The 19,313-nt window shown below is 38.9% G+C and overlaps 1 protein-coding gene across 1 annotated transcript in view; it reads right to left on the bottom strand.

Moving 5' to 3' along the window:
• The window catches only part of LOC115816658 (complement C3-like), a 29,686-nt gene extending 10,373 nt beyond the window's left edge, over nucleotides 1–19,313 (bottom strand). The window contains exons 1-29 of the mRNA XM_030779692.1: nucleotides 19,249–19,313; nucleotides 16,141–16,339; nucleotides 15,627–15,795; nucleotides 15,450–15,520; nucleotides 15,047–15,135; nucleotides 14,742–14,824; nucleotides 14,519–14,606; nucleotides 13,952–14,051; nucleotides 13,178–13,298; nucleotides 12,883–12,998; nucleotides 12,341–12,487; nucleotides 11,199–11,402; nucleotides 10,415–10,606; nucleotides 9,971–10,126; nucleotides 9,288–9,417; nucleotides 8,872–8,943; nucleotides 7,338–7,532; nucleotides 6,904–7,024; nucleotides 5,123–5,211; nucleotides 4,856–4,998; nucleotides 4,443–4,652; nucleotides 4,074–4,134; nucleotides 3,741–3,827; nucleotides 3,451–3,654; nucleotides 2,860–2,935; nucleotides 2,606–2,765; nucleotides 2,310–2,405; nucleotides 1,862–2,018; nucleotides 1,372–1,535 (exon numbers count right to left, since the gene is read on the bottom strand). Of these exons, the coding sequence (XP_030635552.1) occupies nucleotides 1,372–1,535; nucleotides 1,862–2,018; nucleotides 2,310–2,405; nucleotides 2,606–2,765; nucleotides 2,860–2,935; nucleotides 3,451–3,654; nucleotides 3,741–3,827; nucleotides 4,074–4,134; nucleotides 4,443–4,652; nucleotides 4,856–4,998; nucleotides 5,123–5,211; nucleotides 6,904–7,024; nucleotides 7,338–7,532; nucleotides 8,872–8,943; nucleotides 9,288–9,417; nucleotides 9,971–10,126; nucleotides 10,415–10,606; nucleotides 11,199–11,402; nucleotides 12,341–12,487; nucleotides 12,883–12,998; nucleotides 13,178–13,298; nucleotides 13,952–14,051; nucleotides 14,519–14,606; nucleotides 14,742–14,824; nucleotides 15,047–15,135; nucleotides 15,450–15,520; nucleotides 15,627–15,795; nucleotides 16,141–16,339; nucleotides 19,249–19,313 (3,765 nt within the window). The remainder of the gene's footprint in view (nucleotides 1–1,371; nucleotides 1,536–1,861; nucleotides 2,019–2,309; nucleotides 2,406–2,605; nucleotides 2,766–2,859; nucleotides 2,936–3,450; nucleotides 3,655–3,740; nucleotides 3,828–4,073; nucleotides 4,135–4,442; nucleotides 4,653–4,855; nucleotides 4,999–5,122; nucleotides 5,212–6,903; nucleotides 7,025–7,337; nucleotides 7,533–8,871; nucleotides 8,944–9,287; nucleotides 9,418–9,970; nucleotides 10,127–10,414; nucleotides 10,607–11,198; nucleotides 11,403–12,340; nucleotides 12,488–12,882; nucleotides 12,999–13,177; nucleotides 13,299–13,951; nucleotides 14,052–14,518; nucleotides 14,607–14,741; nucleotides 14,825–15,046; nucleotides 15,136–15,449; nucleotides 15,521–15,626; nucleotides 15,796–16,140; nucleotides 16,340–19,248) is intronic.

The raw sequence follows: 19,313 nt of genomic DNA, 5'->3' as shown, positions 1-19,313 counted from the left end.
AGGAGCCCATACATGCTTGGGATGGCTTCTCTAGGATACAAGCGATAATATGGCTCACAGTTAATGGTTTCCTCTTTCTGTAGCTGTTGTAAACATTCTATGGGCTTCTTCTTGTGTCCACTGGTGGGATCTTGCCTCAGTGTTTCATATGCATTAGTGTCACTGAGTAGTGTGGTAACACTGGCATAGTAGTCCACTGTGTTTAGGACCACTGTGCATCTTCCTTTATCAGCCAGTAGCATGGTGATGTTTTGGTTCTTCCTCAGTGATGTCACAGCCTTCTTTTCCCGGATGGTGAAATTGGAAGGGGGTGCCTTAGCTTTGGAAAGGGCGGCCGATACCTTCAACCTGAGCTGTTCTGCCTCCGACCCCACAGAGGTTAAATACCTGGGATTCCCCAGGAGTAAGTCAGAACTGAAGAAGTGTCTTGGATGAGAGGTGAAACGTCCTCAAGTATCAAGTACAACCAAGTCCATTTGCCCTCAACTTAACCCCTTCTTGGATAACCATGACCTGGATGACTGAGAATCTTCATGGACATATTTATTCATTAATTAAATTTTTCAGTTAACTTTATAAAAAATGCTGGGGGGAACTCCCTGCACATTTTGTTTTAAGGTAATGTTGAAAAGTTCTGTTTTAATTAAACATATACCCAAAGGCATTTCAACGAAGTTGAAGTTTTGTGTTGGACTTTGTGTTATTCTAAATTTTGTCACCAAGATTTTCATTTTTACTGCAAACATATATCGGTTCCAAATATCAGTTATCGGTCTCCTTGACTTCTAATAATCGGTATTGGCCCTGAAAAAAACATATCGGTCAACCCCTAGTCTGTTTGAGAATGATCAGTGATTATACTGTTCAGTTTGACTGTCTGTAGTATGAGAATGATCAGTGATTACACTGTTCAGTTTGACTGTAGTATGAGAATGATCAGTGATTACACTGTTCAGTTTGACTGTCTGTAGTATGAGAATGATCAGTGATTATACAGTTCAGTTTGGTTGTCTGTAGCATGAGAATGATCAGTGATTACACTGTTCAGTTTGACTGTAGTATGAGAATGATCAGTGATTACACTGTTCAGTTTGACTGTCTGTAGTCTTAGAATGATCAGTGATTATACTGTTCAGTTTGACTGTCTGTAGTATGAGAATGATCAGTGATTATACTGTTCAGCTTGACTGTCTGTAGTATGAGAATGATCAGTGATTATACTGTTCAGTTTGACTGTCTGTAGTATGAGAATGATCAGTGATTATACTGTTCAGTTTGACTGTCTGTAGTATGAGAGTGATCAGTGATTATGCTGTTCAGTTTGGTTGTCTGTAGTGAGAGAATGATCTGAGATGTTCTGTGAGAGAATACCTGTGTGCTGCGCCTTCTTCCATAGCGAGTTTTCTGTCTGTTCAGCCAGCGAACTATCTCTCCTGCTTTGTCAAAGTCTTTGGCTTTGACCAGCGCTAACAGGGCATAGGCTGTGGCCTCTAGTGAGAAATGATGGCCACCAGGGACTTGCCAGTAAATGCCATCTGTATAGAGGATAAAAGGAAAGATGAGTTGTACTTCATGGCAGTACTACCAATAGTGTTTTTCAGCACAGCCAAGTGTTTTTTTTCACTTTACCAGGTCAGTCTTAGCTTTTGGTAGTTTCCCAAAGTCAGCGAGGTGTAGCATGTCTAAAACACCAGCTCTGTTCATCGACAGAGACGTTTCATTTTTCCATCTTATCAATCGATTTCCTAGGTACATTTATAGGTCATATCATTCATTCCCAGTTTGAGCTTGATTAAAAGAAGTTGTAAAAATGCCACTGACTTGTGTGTTTGAAATCAGAACAAAAGAGAAAGTGAAGGACCTTTTCCTTGAGTTGAGTGCCTCATTAGAGTGTCTTTATCAAGTTTTCCTGTGTTGGCCAGTGCGTAAGACGACATCGCAACAGCATAAGGATTCTTCAAAGATGGCAGCCGACGCTCTAAATACTTCACAGATTTCTTGACAAAGTTTTGAAGTCTCTGAGGTGGAGACAGAGAGAGAGAGAGATCTATTACAGCCAGAGGAATGTATCAAATCTCCATCCATAGAGCTGCGCGTCAGCACATTTAGATGGTATGACAGCCCCACTACTCAGTCAGGTTGGAAAAAAAAAGCATTTCAGCATTTAGATTGTAACTGTTTACTATATGACAAGTAAATGAATGAAACATTAACTGAATAAACATAACATAATACAAATCCAGATGATGTGGATAAATGGGAAAAACAACCAAGGAAAAAGCTGTAGGGAGCATATGGGATTGACTCACACCAATGTTGTTTTCACAGAACCTGCTGCCTTCCTGCATCGCGATGAGCACAAAAGCTGTCAGAGACTCATCAGCATCTTTCCCTCGCACGTTGCCCTAGAAACAGAGTGTGATCATAACAAATTAATACAATTAAATTACTTGCAATTACAAGTAAATTGTGAAGAAAGTGCCACTTACTTTAGAGAGGCTGCAGACCAAATTTGTGTGATTAAGCAATCTGTGCAGTGACATAAGTATGAAATTAACCTTAACAGTAACTTAAACTGATGCTTACCACTATCTCTCCAACTTACCACCATTTCTCCATGGATTACAGGACCATCCTCTTTAAACAGGCCATCAGGAAGTTGTGCATTCAGAATCAACCAATTGAGGGCGCTGCAGATCACATTCTCCTCAATGGAGATGAGGTCACTAGCCATAGCAAAAACTTTGGCTACATACGCCGTCAGCCTTTGACACATTACAACAATGTTTAACACTTTAGTTTTGGGAGTTTAAAATAAACAGATTTATCAAAAAAAGAGGAGTTGACAGCTTTGTTTACCATGTACTGCTTTTTCTATTGATCCATGCAGCATAAGAACCGTCTGGTTTACGATAGGCAAGCTCACGCTGGTAACCTAGGCAATAGAGATTTAATAATATCGGCTTTTGTGCTAAAAACACTCACCAGTTGTGTGGTTACTGGTATTAACATAGCATAGTACTTAATTTAGAAATCAGAACAAACAATATCTCTACAATTACCTGCAGTATTTAACACATGGTGCTGATTAAGGTAGTTACAATTATATTGTAGTTCCACTTGATGCATGGCTTATAATATCAGATTTCAATTTTAAAACTTAAGACATGTTTCAGAAACCCATTTTAAATTCACAAAAAAAAAACCCTACTGGTCTTATGACAATATCCATTAGAAAATATCTTCAAAACACTCTGAAACTTGCAAACAGTATTCACAACATAACTTCACTCTCCACCAATCTCAGGTATTGAATGCTGTTGTAAATTGGGGAACTCTACACAACACTTTACGCTACAGCCAAGCTCACTGATCCTATCAGTTTCCTCAATGATCTGAGTGTATACAGATCTGCGAGAACGAAACCGTTAGTTACAGAGGGTCACTGACCAGTAGTGATGTGTTTAATGGCCTCGTTTCTGCGGTTCAGTCCCACACGGTCCCACTGCTTGGTGTTGTCCAGGTAGTGCGTGGCGATGAGGGGAAGGGTCATGTAAATCATATTTTGTTCTCCACAGCCCACTGGCTGGACGATGAGGGAGCCCATGAAGTCTCCACTGATTGCCTGCTCAAGGGTTTGGCTGATCTCTTCACCTGGAGAATAAAGGACAAGAATGTATGCTGAAAAATACTCACTATGTGTTTTACATTTTTACATGTTACCTGTATGCGGGTTTTACCTGTCACTGATATGTGTGTGCTAGCTGGGGTGCCAGGCACTTGACCTCTTGGTCTATCACTCCTGATAAATGTAGTGTGTTTACCACCTGCGTGGAGAGGGGAGGGAGAAAGACAGAGATATATGATAAAAAAAAAACCCATTGTATTTTTTTTCATATTAATGAAAATATATGAAGATAAATATATAATATTGTTGTTCCCTGACTTTAATTTTCAACCTTAGCATTGGGGCAGTGTAATTTACCACTCATGTGGCTGGTGTAATTTTATTAAGATATGTTGCTTTTTTTTTTTTGGGGGGGGGGGGGGGGGGGGGGTAATTAAACTCCTACCATATTTAACTGGGTTGAGCTCCACGTTCTTCACTTCAACCTTTGTTAGTACACCTTCGGGCTAATGAACAGGGAAAGAAAGAGAGCAACGGATGTTATGTAGTGCAGACTGCAGCTGACTTTAGATTACATACTGCAGTAGTTCTGTACAATACGGTACATACTCCACCTGCTGGGCTGCACTATGCACTGCATTGCATCACGGGTGGCCAAGTACAATCTTCAAATTAATCCATCAGACTTAATCCATGTGTTTATGTCTCAACACCAGTCCATACACTTTAAACTGTCCCATATCAACATATATTACAATTTCATTGGCTCACTAACTTGATATTTTAAGCTTAACTGTCAGTGCCTCAGTCTTACCACCACACGCAGTGTTTTTCTGACACGATCTCTGTGGCCATCTGTGTCAAAGGCTTTCACTTCGATGGAGAACTCTCCCTCCTTCATCGGGATGATGACGAAGGGCACGGCACGCGAAGACATTTTATTCACTCTTACGTGGGTGCGATATCTGCCCCTCTTGCTGGCAGAACTACACACATTTTCAGTCTCTATCAACTCCACCCACACCTGGAAGAGAGAACCAGCCATTCGTGTCTCAGAACAGATGGTATTGGTCATTTGATTGTGCAAAAGCAAGTCACCAGACAGAAACTGAAAACAGAATATAATTTGTTTTCAGTAAAGTTACACATTCACCTTGAACAGGGATGGCAGTCTCTGAGAATAATACAAATTTAGCCCATGAAATGCTATTAATAAACAGAAACTACCTTCTCTAGGTCATCGATATCGTAGTTATGCAGGATGGCTTTGATCTCTAGTTGTTCGTTGCGCACAGCTGAATAAGGCAACTTCAGATCGATGAAGAAATCCTTAAAAACAACCATCTCTAAATGATTTGCCACGCAGATACCTGAAGAAAGAGAAAGAGAGTTACATTTATTGTGAGCTAAGATCAACTATTAATATAGTAAAATATAAAAAATAATGAAGAGCTTTTTTTTTAGATAGAGAGACATAAAAATGGGGATCCTGACCATCAGACTGAGACAGGCCGATAGCTGTGATTTCCCAGGTAGTGATGGAATCTTTCAGGAAGCTGCTCTTGGTAATAGATGTTGTGGGGCTAAAATTAAGAAAACATAGAAATGTCTGTCCCAGAACATTCCAAGAAATCAAGCTTGAAAATGGACAAGGAGGGAAGATTTAAAAGAAAACGTTAGCTATAGTAAACCAAACACCACAAACACAACTATTTAATTATTTACTTATTTATCTAAAGAAACACATTCCAGACCGCAAGCTTCAAAAGATGTATTATATTCAATCATTCGGTGCGCGGTAACAAAGTCTCTTTTGGGTTAAACAAAGTGGTCCTCTGGTTCGTGAAAAGGAAGATGGGGAGAGAGAGGACAAAACAACAAAAACAAAAAAAAAAAAAGAAAGAAAAAAAAAAAAAACGTTTTCTCCAAGGTCCGTTTCGACAGCCTGCTTCCAAAAGAAACAATTTCAAACAAATTTTAAGATAAAAAATTATCATACGCGGGATTCCGACTTCTATAAATTCCGTTACATAATTACATTAAATATACTTTCATCGCAACAGTAATAGGGCCACCCGGGCGCCATAGGAAAATAAAAAAGAAAATAAAACAAAATTTAAATAAACGAGAAACAAAACAGCTATCCCAAGATAAAAACCCACCCGGAAGAAAACCTCAGCAGTAACCCAAGGTTATGCTTCCTAAATAAGCGGTCAACTATAGGACCGGACTCACAAAAAAAAGATTTGCCACACCGCTGCCGTGTCACCTGCTAAAAACGATAAACAATTCACAATAGAATCGTAAGCAGAAAATAATCATGGCTGTACCAGTAGCGCACAGGTGCGACACACCAGGTAGAGGAAGTGAGGGAGAGAGCACAATGTTACCTGGGCCAGTATTTATAAACAATGATCATGACCTGTATGCAGATGCCATGTTTTTTCTTTAAATATTTTATTATAAGGAGACATGTCTGTTATCGCAACACTCTCCTCCCCTTGGAAAAGAGCAAGTGGACCACCCATATAAAAAGACTGTTAATGTGAATAGGTATACAACACCTAATGGCAAAAAGGACAATAAGAACAACTTCGCTTTGAGGATATCCCGATTTAAAATCCAAGGAATTCCTCAGCATCATCTGGTTCGCAGAATATTTTCATAAGTTGTTCTCTCTCTCTGCGATCAACATCTGCAGCGGTGGGGAAGCATTGCTTAAGGCGGCTAACATAGACTGTACGCAAGTCCTCTCCAGAGTCCTCCTTTACAATTTGATGATTAACAGGACGTAGCTTCGCCACAATGCGATAGGGATCTACCCACTTAGGAGCTAACTTAGCAGAGAAACTACGTGAAGCTTGTGACAGGGGATAAGCTCTCATCCACACTCTCTCATTCTTTTCATATGTGACCTTGAGACGAGTTTTGTCATAGTTTCTTTTCTGCTTTTCCTTTGCTTTCTCTATGCTTTTTGGCAAACCCCAAAAGCGCAAAGTTTCTTTTTAAGTATTTTGGCATTGGCCAGGCCTGATTTATGGCAAATCGTATCGTGTCAAGAAAATTACGTCATGTTATAGTAAGAATACTAAGTATACTAAGAAACAAATATATTTCCCTTTCTTTTTTATTCGGTAATTTACTTACACATTAACTTACTCATTCATTTTTCATTTGTCTTATTGTTTTTCAATTTCATACTACAATGTCACTGTGTCAGGCAACCCAAAGAGTTTTGTAACCAAAATGTTAAAAACACTATGTTTCCCACAAACCACAGCTTGTTTTCTGCAGGGCACTGAGGAAGCAGTTCATCTTCCCAAAGCCAACTTTCTGGGAACTGAGTACGTGATGTGATGTCATCGGAATCCAAAAATAATTCGTCATCTTCCTCACCTGCAACACACACACACACACACACACACACACACACACACACACACACACACACAGGTGGATGTGACTGTCCATGTTGTATGAATGACGGTGCAGTTATGGTCTGATTGAGGCGTCTCTATTGACTGTTGTAGTTGGAATAAGGACTGTGTGTAAGTATGTCTGCATTTGATATGTGTGGTAAAAGTTTACATGAGGACCGTGTTTTAAATTGTAGTTTAAATGTGAGTGTGTGTGTGTGTACATGTGCATGTCTGTCTGTCTGTGTGTGGTGTAAATAAAGGTGTGTGTTGGTACAGTGGAGTGATCTTACTGCGAGCGAGAAGCATCTGTTCATCCTTGGCCTCTTGTTTGCGAGTGGACATTTCCTTGCAGCAGTGAATGAAAGCCTTCACACACTCGTCCCCATCAATGATGAACTCTGACCTCCTCTCACATGTGTAGCCCAGTTTATTCTCTCTCATTCCATCCAGACAACACTGCTTTGACAGGCCTGAGTATTTACCCGCTGAGAACAATGAGAGATGGGGCAGCGAGAGAGAGAGAGAGAGAGAGAGAGAAAGAGAGAGAGAGAAAGAGAGAGAGAGAGGGAGAGAGAGAGAGAGAGAGAGAGAGAGAAGGCTGCCTGAGGGTCTGAAGAACCAGGCTAATACTGAGTGATATTGAATATATTGACAAAAAGCTCAGTAAACTGGGCTTATATCTGGCTGTATTATCTCCAAAATAACCAACGTTTACAGGGAGCTCAGGTAAAGCTGAATGGAATTTAACTTTTTTTCTTTTAATTATTTTCTCTGAGCATGTTTGACAACTTGCTAAAAGAAATCTTGTGATATTCCTTATTTAGACAAGGAAAAGATGAGTAGAGTATTCAGATGAGAGAAAGAGCATCGGACAAGAAAGACCCAACCTTTAGTTGGCAGAATTCCAGAGGAAGTTGGACGCATTGGGGTTTCGCAACCAATGGTTTCCGAATTCTGAGCCCTGTGCAACTCTGAGAGTTACCACACACATTTGCCCAAATTTAAGAGGTCAGAACGGAAACCGTTGGCCTCGACCTCTCTGAGTGAAACCATTGAACTGTAGTTTGTGTAATCATTGCAAATGCAAACTAAGGATGACTCTGAAGTTTCTTGTGAAACTTCAGTTGCGCAAGGTCACACTAACTGTTGAGGTCCATCTGTCCATCCATCCGTTCATCTATCAATCCGTCAGTTTCTTTAGATAGCAACATAGTTACTCCACCCAATATTTACTGAAGGCTAAGCATTGCCATCCGAAGTGGCCTAACCATTTAGCTCAACAAATAGAGATCTGTTTAAATTCACATAATCAGGCCAATGTTAAGGTAAGATTATCAACAACTAGAGATCTCTTTAAATTCACATCATCAGGCCAACGTTAAGGTAAGATTATCAACAACTAAAGATCTGTTTAAATTCACATCATCAGGCCAATGTGAAGGTAAGATTATCAACAACTAAAGATCTGTTTAAATTCACATCATCAGGCCAACGTTAAGGTAAGATTATCAACAACTAAAGATCTGTTTTAAATTCCCATCATCAGGCCAATGTTAAGGTAAGATTAACAACAACTAGAGATCTGTTTAAATTCCCATCATCAGGCCAATGTTAAGGTAAGATTATCAACAAATAGAGATCTCTTTAAATTCACATCATCAGGCCAACGTTAAGGTAAAATTAACAACAACTAGAGATCTCTTTAAATTCACATCATCAGACCAACGTTAAGGTAAGATTAACAACAACTAGAGATCTCAATTAAATTCACATCATCAGGCCAACGTTAAGGTAAGATTAAAGTGAGTTTGTTTAGGCTCATACCCAGCCTGTTTGTCATCTCCACAATAGTTACAGCACGACGTCTCCTCTTTGAGGGGCTGGGGCACTGTGGTGCTGGAAAATTTAAACAATGAATAGTGATTAAATCAAAGAGAGATAAACACATTCTTATGCCTTCAGGGAAAACACAGAACAGTTATGTACATGTGAGTATTAGAAGATGGTATGATAGACAAAGTTAGGAAAATGAGCATATGCCAATATGCAGAAATAGCACCTCTAGATGGCAGAACTTCAGATGCTCTCTGGTATACCATGTACCATACAACACAGTGAGTGGCTATGGAATGTATGTTGTACCAGTAAAGTGTTGCCCTGTTCACTATAATCTGAACTATGCTGTGATGTACAGTGTGTCATTCTTCATCTAAAACCCAAGTGAAAAATTGTCTCAGTACTTTTTCTGGAGTCAGTGCCTCCTGCAGTGCTGGACTCAAACAGCAGTCCTGCATCATAGAAAACTCCCATACTGTCTTTACCACTACCAGCCGTACAACCAGTGTCATGTTTCTCAATGATGTCCCAGATCTGTTAGGAGAGAGAGAGAGAGAGAGAGAGAGAGAGAGAGAGAGAGAAACGAATAAATAAAGAAACAACAACGCCTCAAGAGACTGAGAGGGAGAAGAGTGAAGTGAAGAGAGAGAAGAGACTAGGCCGCAAAGTTTCACACCATGACTCTGTAAAAGTGACATTTTTAGCACAAATGATGATGCAGCGCAAACTTTTGAAAGCATCCCAGAATTTTTTGGTTTCTATGTAACATATATTTCCCATTTAAACCACATGCAAATATCTCCCTCGTCAGTCACAATATGCACAAATTTTGATGGCCTGTTTTCACGCCTAGATTTAGACAAGTAGTTCAAAAATGTTTAATGAAAAGTCATCTAAGTACGGTCCATACCCAAGGAGTAGCAACAGTTACAATAATCTCTGCATGGAGATAAAGTGGCCATTACTTAAAGTGGCCATTACTTATCAACCATTACTTAAATCCACATGTACATTTGAGGTAAAACATCACTGGTTTCCGTAACCTTAATAAAATACTAATATAACTGTGTTTGACTGGGTTGGTCACCTTGGTTTGGGTGAGTCTGTTCTTGTTGTTGAGCACATAGACTCCTTTATCCACAGCCACCAGTCCAACCTTGGCCCCAGGGTCTCCAGTGATCTTTAACTCGAAAAGTCTACCAGGACTGTATGTGTCCTTAGCAGGAACAGCTTCCACTTTCAGCTGACAGAGAGAGAGATGATAAATCTGTTTTATAATGGGGATGTTCTGTTCAGCATGATTTTCTTTTCTGTGAAATTTACAAAATTCTCTTTTACTTTTTCCATGATAAAGCAATGCCTTGATATTCTGTATTGATATTCTGTAGAATGGAGAGGAAATGTGTTCTCACCAGTTAAAATCACCGAATGGACCTGAATGGTGATGTGAGTATGTCACCATAACAACAGAACCACAAAAACTGAACAAATTTAGGTTGGAAATCTTCTCAACAACTTCCCTAAAACGTACCGTTCCCATGCAGGTGTCCTTCACGTCAACCCAGACTGAGTCAGACACAACCTCTGAAGAACCCACATGGTAATACGCCACCAGACGGAAAGCAGGAACCATGTCCTTTGTCACTGTTAAAGATAAAGACACCAGAGCCTCGCCCTTCCTCTTAAATCTGTTGACTTTCACAATCTGTCCTTTACTGAGAATCTGTTGAGAAAGAGAAAATAAAAAGACAATGAAAATATTTTAGAAAGACATAAAGCCCCTCATGAGAATATGTTGAAATGTCTGTAGGAAAATGTTCATTAGATAATACATTGAATATTTATTTACAGTGCTTTTTTCCCCCTATCTTACATTCCATCAGTGTTTCTACTGTCTGGCATTTTCTAAATATGTCTTTGTATTATACAGCTCTATGTTTAATGTGCATCTGTTTACTAAATATGTCATTACTGGAGCAATAAAAGAAGACTAAAGGGAGTATAAATATAAGACAGTATTCTATATCTATGTGGTTTGAACAGAATCAAAATGCAACTCAACCCCATTTCCAGTTTTCCTACTTGAGCACTTTGTGTATTTGGTACAACACATGTCACAGTAAATGTATGCATGCCACAAAAATACACTTGTCACTCAATGCACAACTAAGTCGTTCTTGCAATTGACAGTAAATATGTAATGATATTACAAAAAAGCAACACATAGGGTATTAAGTACAGTGTGATGAACATTATATTTGTGATTGTGCACTATAAGATTTTTTTTGTGTTTTGTGTTTTTGCAGGACACTTACCATATAGGTGAAATCTTGATCCTGGACTCCAGGACTTTTGCCCAGGTTGAGGTTGACCTTGAGCTGATTTCCGATTTGGAGTTCTGCAGCATCTACCCCAATGTGCAGGTAGTTTTTGGAGCCCCCTTTGGTCGTGTAAGCAGAGGCAGACATGCGGTTCCTCGCCTGTCTCACATCCGGAAGGCCTGGATGATTAGTCTTCACCTGATGTTCAAAAAAGATAGATAGATAGATAGATAGATAGATAGATAGATAGATAGATAGATAGATAGATAGATAGATAGATAGATAGATAGATAGATAGAAAAGAAATCCACAGGATTATTCGGTCCTAGGAAGTTTCTGTTTTGTCACACTATCACTGTTCTCTACACTTCTATGCACGTCTTGATCAAATACCTTCCATCTGACTGGTCCTCAGTATTGGAAATATGGAGGACTGCAGTATAAAGCAGCGTTTGATATTGCAATGATTACTCCTGTGTACTGGGCACTCAAGATTCACTACACACCAAAGTGACAGGACAGCCATTACACTAGCTACACAACCCTGAACCTGAAATTGGACACTACAGTTTGGGAACATTGTGAATCCAAATTTAATTTGCCATCTGCATGAGTTTGCTTTCTCACCATCATTCAGTCAATAGATGAAAAGTCTTACCCATGAAGCTTATCATTTTATGCCAAAGATAACCCGAAATCTGAAAGCATACAATTACTTTGATCCCTGTGACATCCTCAATCCCTGTTCTTTTTGATTATGTGACGAACATTAAATACCATTCTCTTATTCACTTCTTCTTAATAAGGTGCTGTTTGACTGGGAGCTAGTGCATACCACCAAGTTAATATGTAAGACATGAAATCAATTTGACAGAAAACGACACATGCAGGGCTGAATGGTAAGTATAGTCACAGGACAGCAATTTGAAAGGTAAGTTGAAATCAAATAAAATTTTAATTGTAAAATTCAGCTGACTGCAAAAGTAAATGTCTGTTATCATTGTTCTTCAGATCAAAATTCCTTCAAGTTTGTACTTTTGCCTTTAATTAAGGTTTTATAATTACTTTATTTCTCACATTCTCTGATCTGGCAGAATGTAAATTACTGTATGTGGGGCTTAAGTTTGGGAGCTTACAGAGATGTCCAGTTTGGAGGATCCCCCCGCAGAGTTGACTGTAGCCTTTGCCATCCCGTTTGCTTGCGTTCTAGCAGTGACTCCACCAGGCTGAACCACCACTTCAATGTCTTTTGCTGGTGATTGGTCAGGGTTGGTTACATAGACCTGTCAAATCCACACAGAGGAGACTGAACATTCAGAGAAAAAGGAATCCTTTCATTACTATTAACTTGTCTCTGTCCCAGAAAGATGTAGAACTTTGTTGCCCGAGCCTTCCCTTCCAGTGTATTTAAGTTTAAGGTAAGTTAAGCTTCTTCTTTATGAATGCACACAGTGGGGAAATTTGACCAAGCTTGCTTCACCAACCTTTGGGCCATGGCTGCCCCAAGAATGTGTCATGAGTGGGGTGGGATTTGAACCCTTGTCTCTGGATCCAAGGCAAAAAAAAGTTCTACTGATTGGGCTATCCTCAGTCGGTATTAATAGCACTTTACTTAATAATAAAATAACAGTATTGTTTATTTAATAATAAAAAATTGCAGAAGAACAACGTCTAGTACCGAGACATCAAATGGCATTCCAGGTTTGAAGTATTTGGGAGTTCCCTTGAACTGAATGGTGTATGGTGATGTCACAATCTGAATGCCACCCTTTTGTGCCTCCACCATTTCACTGCCTAGAAGCACACACATGAACACACACAGAGTGGATGAATGATTTACACTGTATTTAGATTAAAACTTTCAGTCTAAGAATGATAAACAAATTGTAAAATACAATAGTTCAACTTAACCTTCTGAAAGAGAGAGAGAGAGAGAGAGAGAGAGAGAGAGACAGAGAGAGATCATCTCTTACCAGTTTGTGTTAATACACTGACAGAGACATATATGGACCTTCCAATAATCTGTTTAATGTCAGGAAAGGTTTGTAGGATATGCTTTCTCTCTAGGACAGCCTCACCTAAGCCATCTCTGATCTGTAATCAACCAAAATAAATTATCACATCACAATGACCAAGAAAATCATGTGTGTGTGTGTGTGTGTGTGTGTGTGTGTGTGTGTGTGTGCGCATGCTAATATGTATGCTCATATTCCGTACATTCTCAAATGCTGGGAGTTTGCGAAAATTCTGCAGTTTGAATGCTCATGAAACATTCGCTTTTGTGCGGTCTGTATGCTAAATTTTGTTCAATTTTATTGTGCATTGCACACAAGCTGGTGCAAAATACAGATATGTGTATTGCATCAACTTAATTAATCAATCTCGCATTGTATCTTTCACAATTGCGCACAAACTTTAAAAAATCTGCGCTTTTGTTTTTCATTATGACCATGAAGATCATAGTAACACATTAAATAATGGCCTGTGTCTAATAATAGCCTGCCTCAAATGAAGGCCTTTCTTCAGTTGAGGTAAATAAAAGGCCCCGGCCACTAGAATTTATAGTATGTATTTACTGTGTGTGTGTGTGCGTGTGTGTGTGTGTGTGTGTGTGTGTGTGTGTGTGTGTGTTTGTGCACATGTACACAACCCTATGTGTGTGTATGCATGTGTGTGTGTATGCATGTGTGTGTATACCTGCATGTGTGTGTGTGCAGGTATGTTTATGCAGGAACCAGGATGTTCACCTCTACTCTCTGTAAGGATCCAGGAAGAGTTCTCTTCTCATCGAGCATCACTCCAAACAGCACAAAACCCACTCCTGTCACCACCTTTCCAAACAAATACCTTTAACAACATAACAGACAATGTTAATGCTCAGAAATTATAGCTGAAGGTTTAACATCAAAAATAAGACACAAGTCTATTTTTGGAGTTGTCAAGTATTAGTTTGAGGAAGGGTGTCGGGGTGTGTGTGTGTGTGTGTGTGTGTGTGTGTGTGTGGGGGGGGGGGGGGGGGGGGGGGGGGGGGGTGCGGGGTTGTTGTATATTCAAACATAGTTTAACACATATTATTTCTGATTTGACTGCCAAAGTTTACATCAGCTTATAGATGATGTTTAAGAACAAAGGAAGAATGTGTTGATGTTCTATTGTGTTTGGCATCAACAATGGGCTTTAGATTCAGTTATATCAACTAATGAGAAATCATACATATGGAAACATACAGAACAACGCATAATGAGGGTTCTTCATGTAAGCTGATAGCAGAATAGAATTACATGTATAAGAAAATGTGCTTTTCTGTATCATACTTGCAAAATATTTCGACCTTGAGCTCAGGATCATCTGCGTAGAAGTAGGCTTTTCTGGGGACCAAGGTAATCTCAAAACTGGGCAGAACTAAGAAAGGGGACACAGGAGGTCAGCAACTGCACCTTCAAGAACAGCAGAAAACCTTAAAAAGAAAAAAAAAAAAAAGAAGAAGAAGAGGAGGAAGAAAGAATTAAAAAAAAAAAAAAAAAGAAAAACACTCACCATACTCTTTAACCTCAAAATTAGTAGTGAAGTTCTTCTGTTGAGAACTTTGGAAACTAGCCACTACTTTCCAGGTCCCTGGGCTTCACAGAGAGAAGTGTCAAAGAACAAACAGTATTAAAACAGTCAATTCATTAAAGTGACAGTTCTGACAATACTTCCTGCAGTGTAAGAATCTGCCATCACAGACTTGACTCAGATTAAGCAGCATCATTAGCTTTATATTGACAGAACATGCTAAAGCAAGTGTCCAGTTATATGTTTTCAATGATGTAAAACATTGCATCTTTTTTTTCTAAACATACCTGGCGATTTCAGGCAGTTTGTACTTTGCAGACTTAACTCCTTTGTCTGCAAGGAGTGTTTCCCTGTGAAGGACAGCATTATCTGGGGTCTGGGATCCCCCAAAAAACAATAAAAAATTACTGAATGTTTTGGTGAAACGATTATATCATGTGTTCTATTAAATACTATATCTGAGGTTAAATTCCTTTATGTGAAATACAAAGATATATGAACTATCAATCTTACGTGATCTTACATCACAGGCAAAAACGCTGACAATTTGTACACACATTATATCACATAAAATTATAAAATTTGTATATATGTATGTGCATATATATATATATATATATATATATAGACACACACAAGCAAACACACACACACACATTTACGTGTGTGTGTCCCAATGATTATATTTACCATAATGTCCACCGAAATCCCACCTACAGCAGGCTGTAAAGCAGGTGTTAAACAGAAGACCCTGTAGTGAACTGTAGAGAAAAGAAAAAATAACAAAAAATGACTTTAATCAAGCCCTGATTAGTTCTTTCTTATGCTAGATTTTTAAACAAAAATGACAAAAGACCCCAGTCTAACCTGTGTTATCTGGGGTATAAATGGTCTTGTCAGTCTGAATGAATATATAGCCAGACTGGAAGGAGACCAATACCACTTTCTCCAGCAAACTGCCAGGGAACTGGGCCTGCAGGTGAACAAACTGCTTCTCCAGGGGATCCTTATCAAAGAAATCTTTTGAGTTTGGGATCTAAAGATGAATGAAAGGCAATAACATCTGACAACGTCCTGAAGTTTTAGGACAGTATAAAACATTGTCTCATGCACTTTATTCAGTAAGCTAAGGTGAATACAGTCTAAACACACTGCTTCATAAAGTAGTCACATCCACAGATAAATATGACAGGCTAAATTAAAGAACTGATATTTCTATATTGTAATTTTGATAAATACATGAAAAAAATGATGTTTTATATAATGTTGCAATCAAGATTGCCTTGCTAAGAACATTTCTTAGAACAATAAAATACGTTTTAATACCAACATGTACAGTTTAACAACCATACTGAATCTGACACAGATTGTCCATCCTCACCTCTATGCTTGTTAGAAGTTGATAGTTTTTGGCCGCAGTCAGAACAACATTTTTGGACACTATGGTTTTGGTCTTTCGTGGATGGTCTTTCACCACAATTTTCACATTAATGTTTCCTCTGCCGGTATAGTCCTGTGCCTCCACAAACACGTTCTCTGGCGTACCCACCCTCAGGAGGTTAGGGGCCGACATAATGTAGCTAGTTCAAAGTTCAAAATGGCAAAGGTCAGCAATGAACATTATTTTCACAGTTATACTTCTCTTTCTTTCTTTCTTTCTTTCTTTCTTTCTTTCTTTCTTTCTTTTTGCTTTTTAATCGCATATTGTTCAAGGGAAAGTTTTGCACCTCTCGTTTATCTCTCTGACATTCCAGGGCTTCCTAATGCAACTGAGCAATACAAACGTGAAAACAGGAGGGGAAAAAAGATGTGAGGTCACCTACTGTATCCAGATGCCCTTATGAAACAGATTTCAGATGTGAATTTACACAATTGTAAAATGTAATTTCGTTCATAACTATTTCAAACAAGTCACTAACAACTAAAATGGAAGCTTTAGACTATGAATGAAGATTATAACTTTTTGGTTGACAAATAAAAGAGAGCGTTATATTAATGAATAGGATTTCCCAAACACGTCTTATGTCTCATTAAGGAAATATATTTTCTTCATACGATAAGGATGACTGTACATTTCACAAATGGCTGCAGTTCACAGAGGTGATTGCCACTCTGTGTAGAATATTTTGTCATAGTCATCTCATCTTAAGCAATAGCATTAGGCCGGCTTGACTGAACTCACTGATAAACAACCAAATTTCTTCAGGTTCTGCTTTCTATCATGCAGTGTTGTGTAAAAATCATGAATAAGATGACTTTCAGTTTAGCGAGACCACGTCATGTCACAAACAGATAAGGACTAGTTGTTAGATACAGCCTTTTCATATTTCAGCCCAAATTGAAAAGCAAAGCCTTAGTGATCTTTGCTAAATGCTAAAATGGTTTGTCAAATATGTTTTTGCGGCCATTAATATACCTGGGCAGCCTGCCCAAGCAAAGTCTATGTGTAGGAAACACTGCTATTTAATGACTGGTTTTTTCCATGATTGGCAGGAAAGAAAAGTGAAAAGGCTGAACAGAAATACAAACAAACACATATAAATTTTACTGTAAACTAATATACATTTATCCACATTGACCAGTATCTTGAGAGTGAATCTTCTTACTTACTAATGCTCAGTTTCCTCTGGGTAGACTACACATCTTCTAAACAGCATAGCTAAACAATACTTATAGTTGATTCAATAGCACATGTTATTGAATTTTTTTTTTAATTAATGACTATCACAATAACATGTTGATAGGCTCTGTTGCAGTGTTAGCTTTTATTGACCATCTGTGTAAACAAAAATATTTTGTTTACTATATTTTCTATATTTTATGTGTATATAGCACAATGACGGAACATTATTGTATTTGTTCTGACTACAGATCTGAAAGAAGACATGAGTAAAAGCAAAACTGTGTAAATCATAAAGATAAAGGAGTTGTGGGAGAAATACATCATCCTCTATGGACTACCCAAGTGTGTGCGAATACTTGGATCTGTTAGGCGTGGGAAAACCACAAACTATTTTGTATCATTCTCAGGGTGATAATCAGCTGGAAATGTTTAACAGGACCCTGCTGAAACTGAAACATCGGGAAGTAGATACATTAGGAATCTCATTCATCTGTATAATTGCAGCCAGAATGAAGCCACTGGTTTCTCTCTGCATTTTCTTATGGTTAGGTCACTGGTCAGAGTGCACTTAGACGTGAGTTTCATGGTTTCAAGTGATGGCTCCTCAATGACATCTTACCAAACATATGTCAAGATTAAGTAAAAGGAATTGAAAGCAGCGTACGAGCTAACAGAAGCTGCTGTTGGCAAGAAGAAGAAAGGAAACAGGAGGAGATATGATCGAAAGATCCATTGTTCTTCTCTCAGCCAAGGTCATCGAGTGCTACTCCAAAATCTTGGATTTGAAGAAAAATGTAGGTTGGCTGACAGACAGAATTCTGTGCCTTACATTGTCGAACGCCAGATCCCCAGCCTACCTGTTTTCAGATTGAAGCCAGAATGTAGAGATGGACCTGTAAACATTTTGCAAAGGAATCACCTGCTTCCAGTTGGGCAGAAATGGCAACTACAGCTAGCGGTGGGAAGAAAACCTTGGGAATGCAAAGAGGTGAAGAGAGGGGGAGAAAACCTGTGACATGAGCAGAATGATGAGGGACAGGGACAAAGTAAATGAAGGCGGAGATGCAGAAGGGTCCTGAGAAAACACTGACGGTGAGGATCACGGAGGGAGATGGAAGCTGGATTTATCAATCCATCCAGAGATGCCATAGGTCAAGCAAGGGGCACTCCTACAGGACTATTCCAACCTGGATTCAGATGTGATTTTCCCAGAGAATAGAGTGAATTCTGAGATGAAATCTGGAAACAAGGAATCTTAGGCTCTGACATAAGAGCTCATACTCTCTCTGTTATGCAACCCTCTATGTTATGCAATATTCATTAATATAGAAGGTGCGTGTGTGTTAGTTAAAGCTTTGTGGGTCTTGTTTTATGAGTCATCCTGAACTCCACTAACTTCCCTTACATCTCATACACTTTGTATGGCATATAAGTTTAAGTGATTTGGAGTGTGTGATGTTTAAAATGTTAACATGACATGTTTTTCATGACAGTCCAGTTGACCAAAAGATAAAACATAAAACATGAGAATTTATATCTAACAGGTAGATATTAAGCTTTTGACAAATATCTTAAATTTGCAAGTAATCCCCTGTTACAAAAGAAGCAAAATGTAAGCTACACTCAAGTGGATTGAAAAAAGAAGTGCATTGATAGTAGATCTAAGAAATATAAGAGTTCTCAAACAATGCATCTGTGGTCTAAACAGGAAATTTGTCCCAGCAAATCCTGACCCCAAACTTATGCTCCCTCATTGTACTTTTTTGAACCTGGGAATAAAAGTGTTAGGTATTTGATTGTGCTCATTTGCATGCATACTTGTGTGTGTGTGTGTGTGTGTGTGTGTGTGTGTGTGTGTGTACTCACAGCGGAGCGCATTCCGAGATCAGGGGTAGGGAGAGAGAGACCACAGCCAGCCACACCAGGTCCAT

Source organism: Chanos chanos, chromosome 7, assembly GCF_902362185.1.
Source record: "Chanos chanos chromosome 7, fChaCha1.1, whole genome shotgun sequence".
NCBI classification, from domain to species: Eukaryota; Metazoa; Chordata; class Actinopteri; order Gonorynchiformes; family Chanidae; genus Chanos; species Chanos chanos.
Note: the sequence above shows the minus strand (reverse complement) of the source record. Positions and strands in the feature narration are given on the sequence as shown.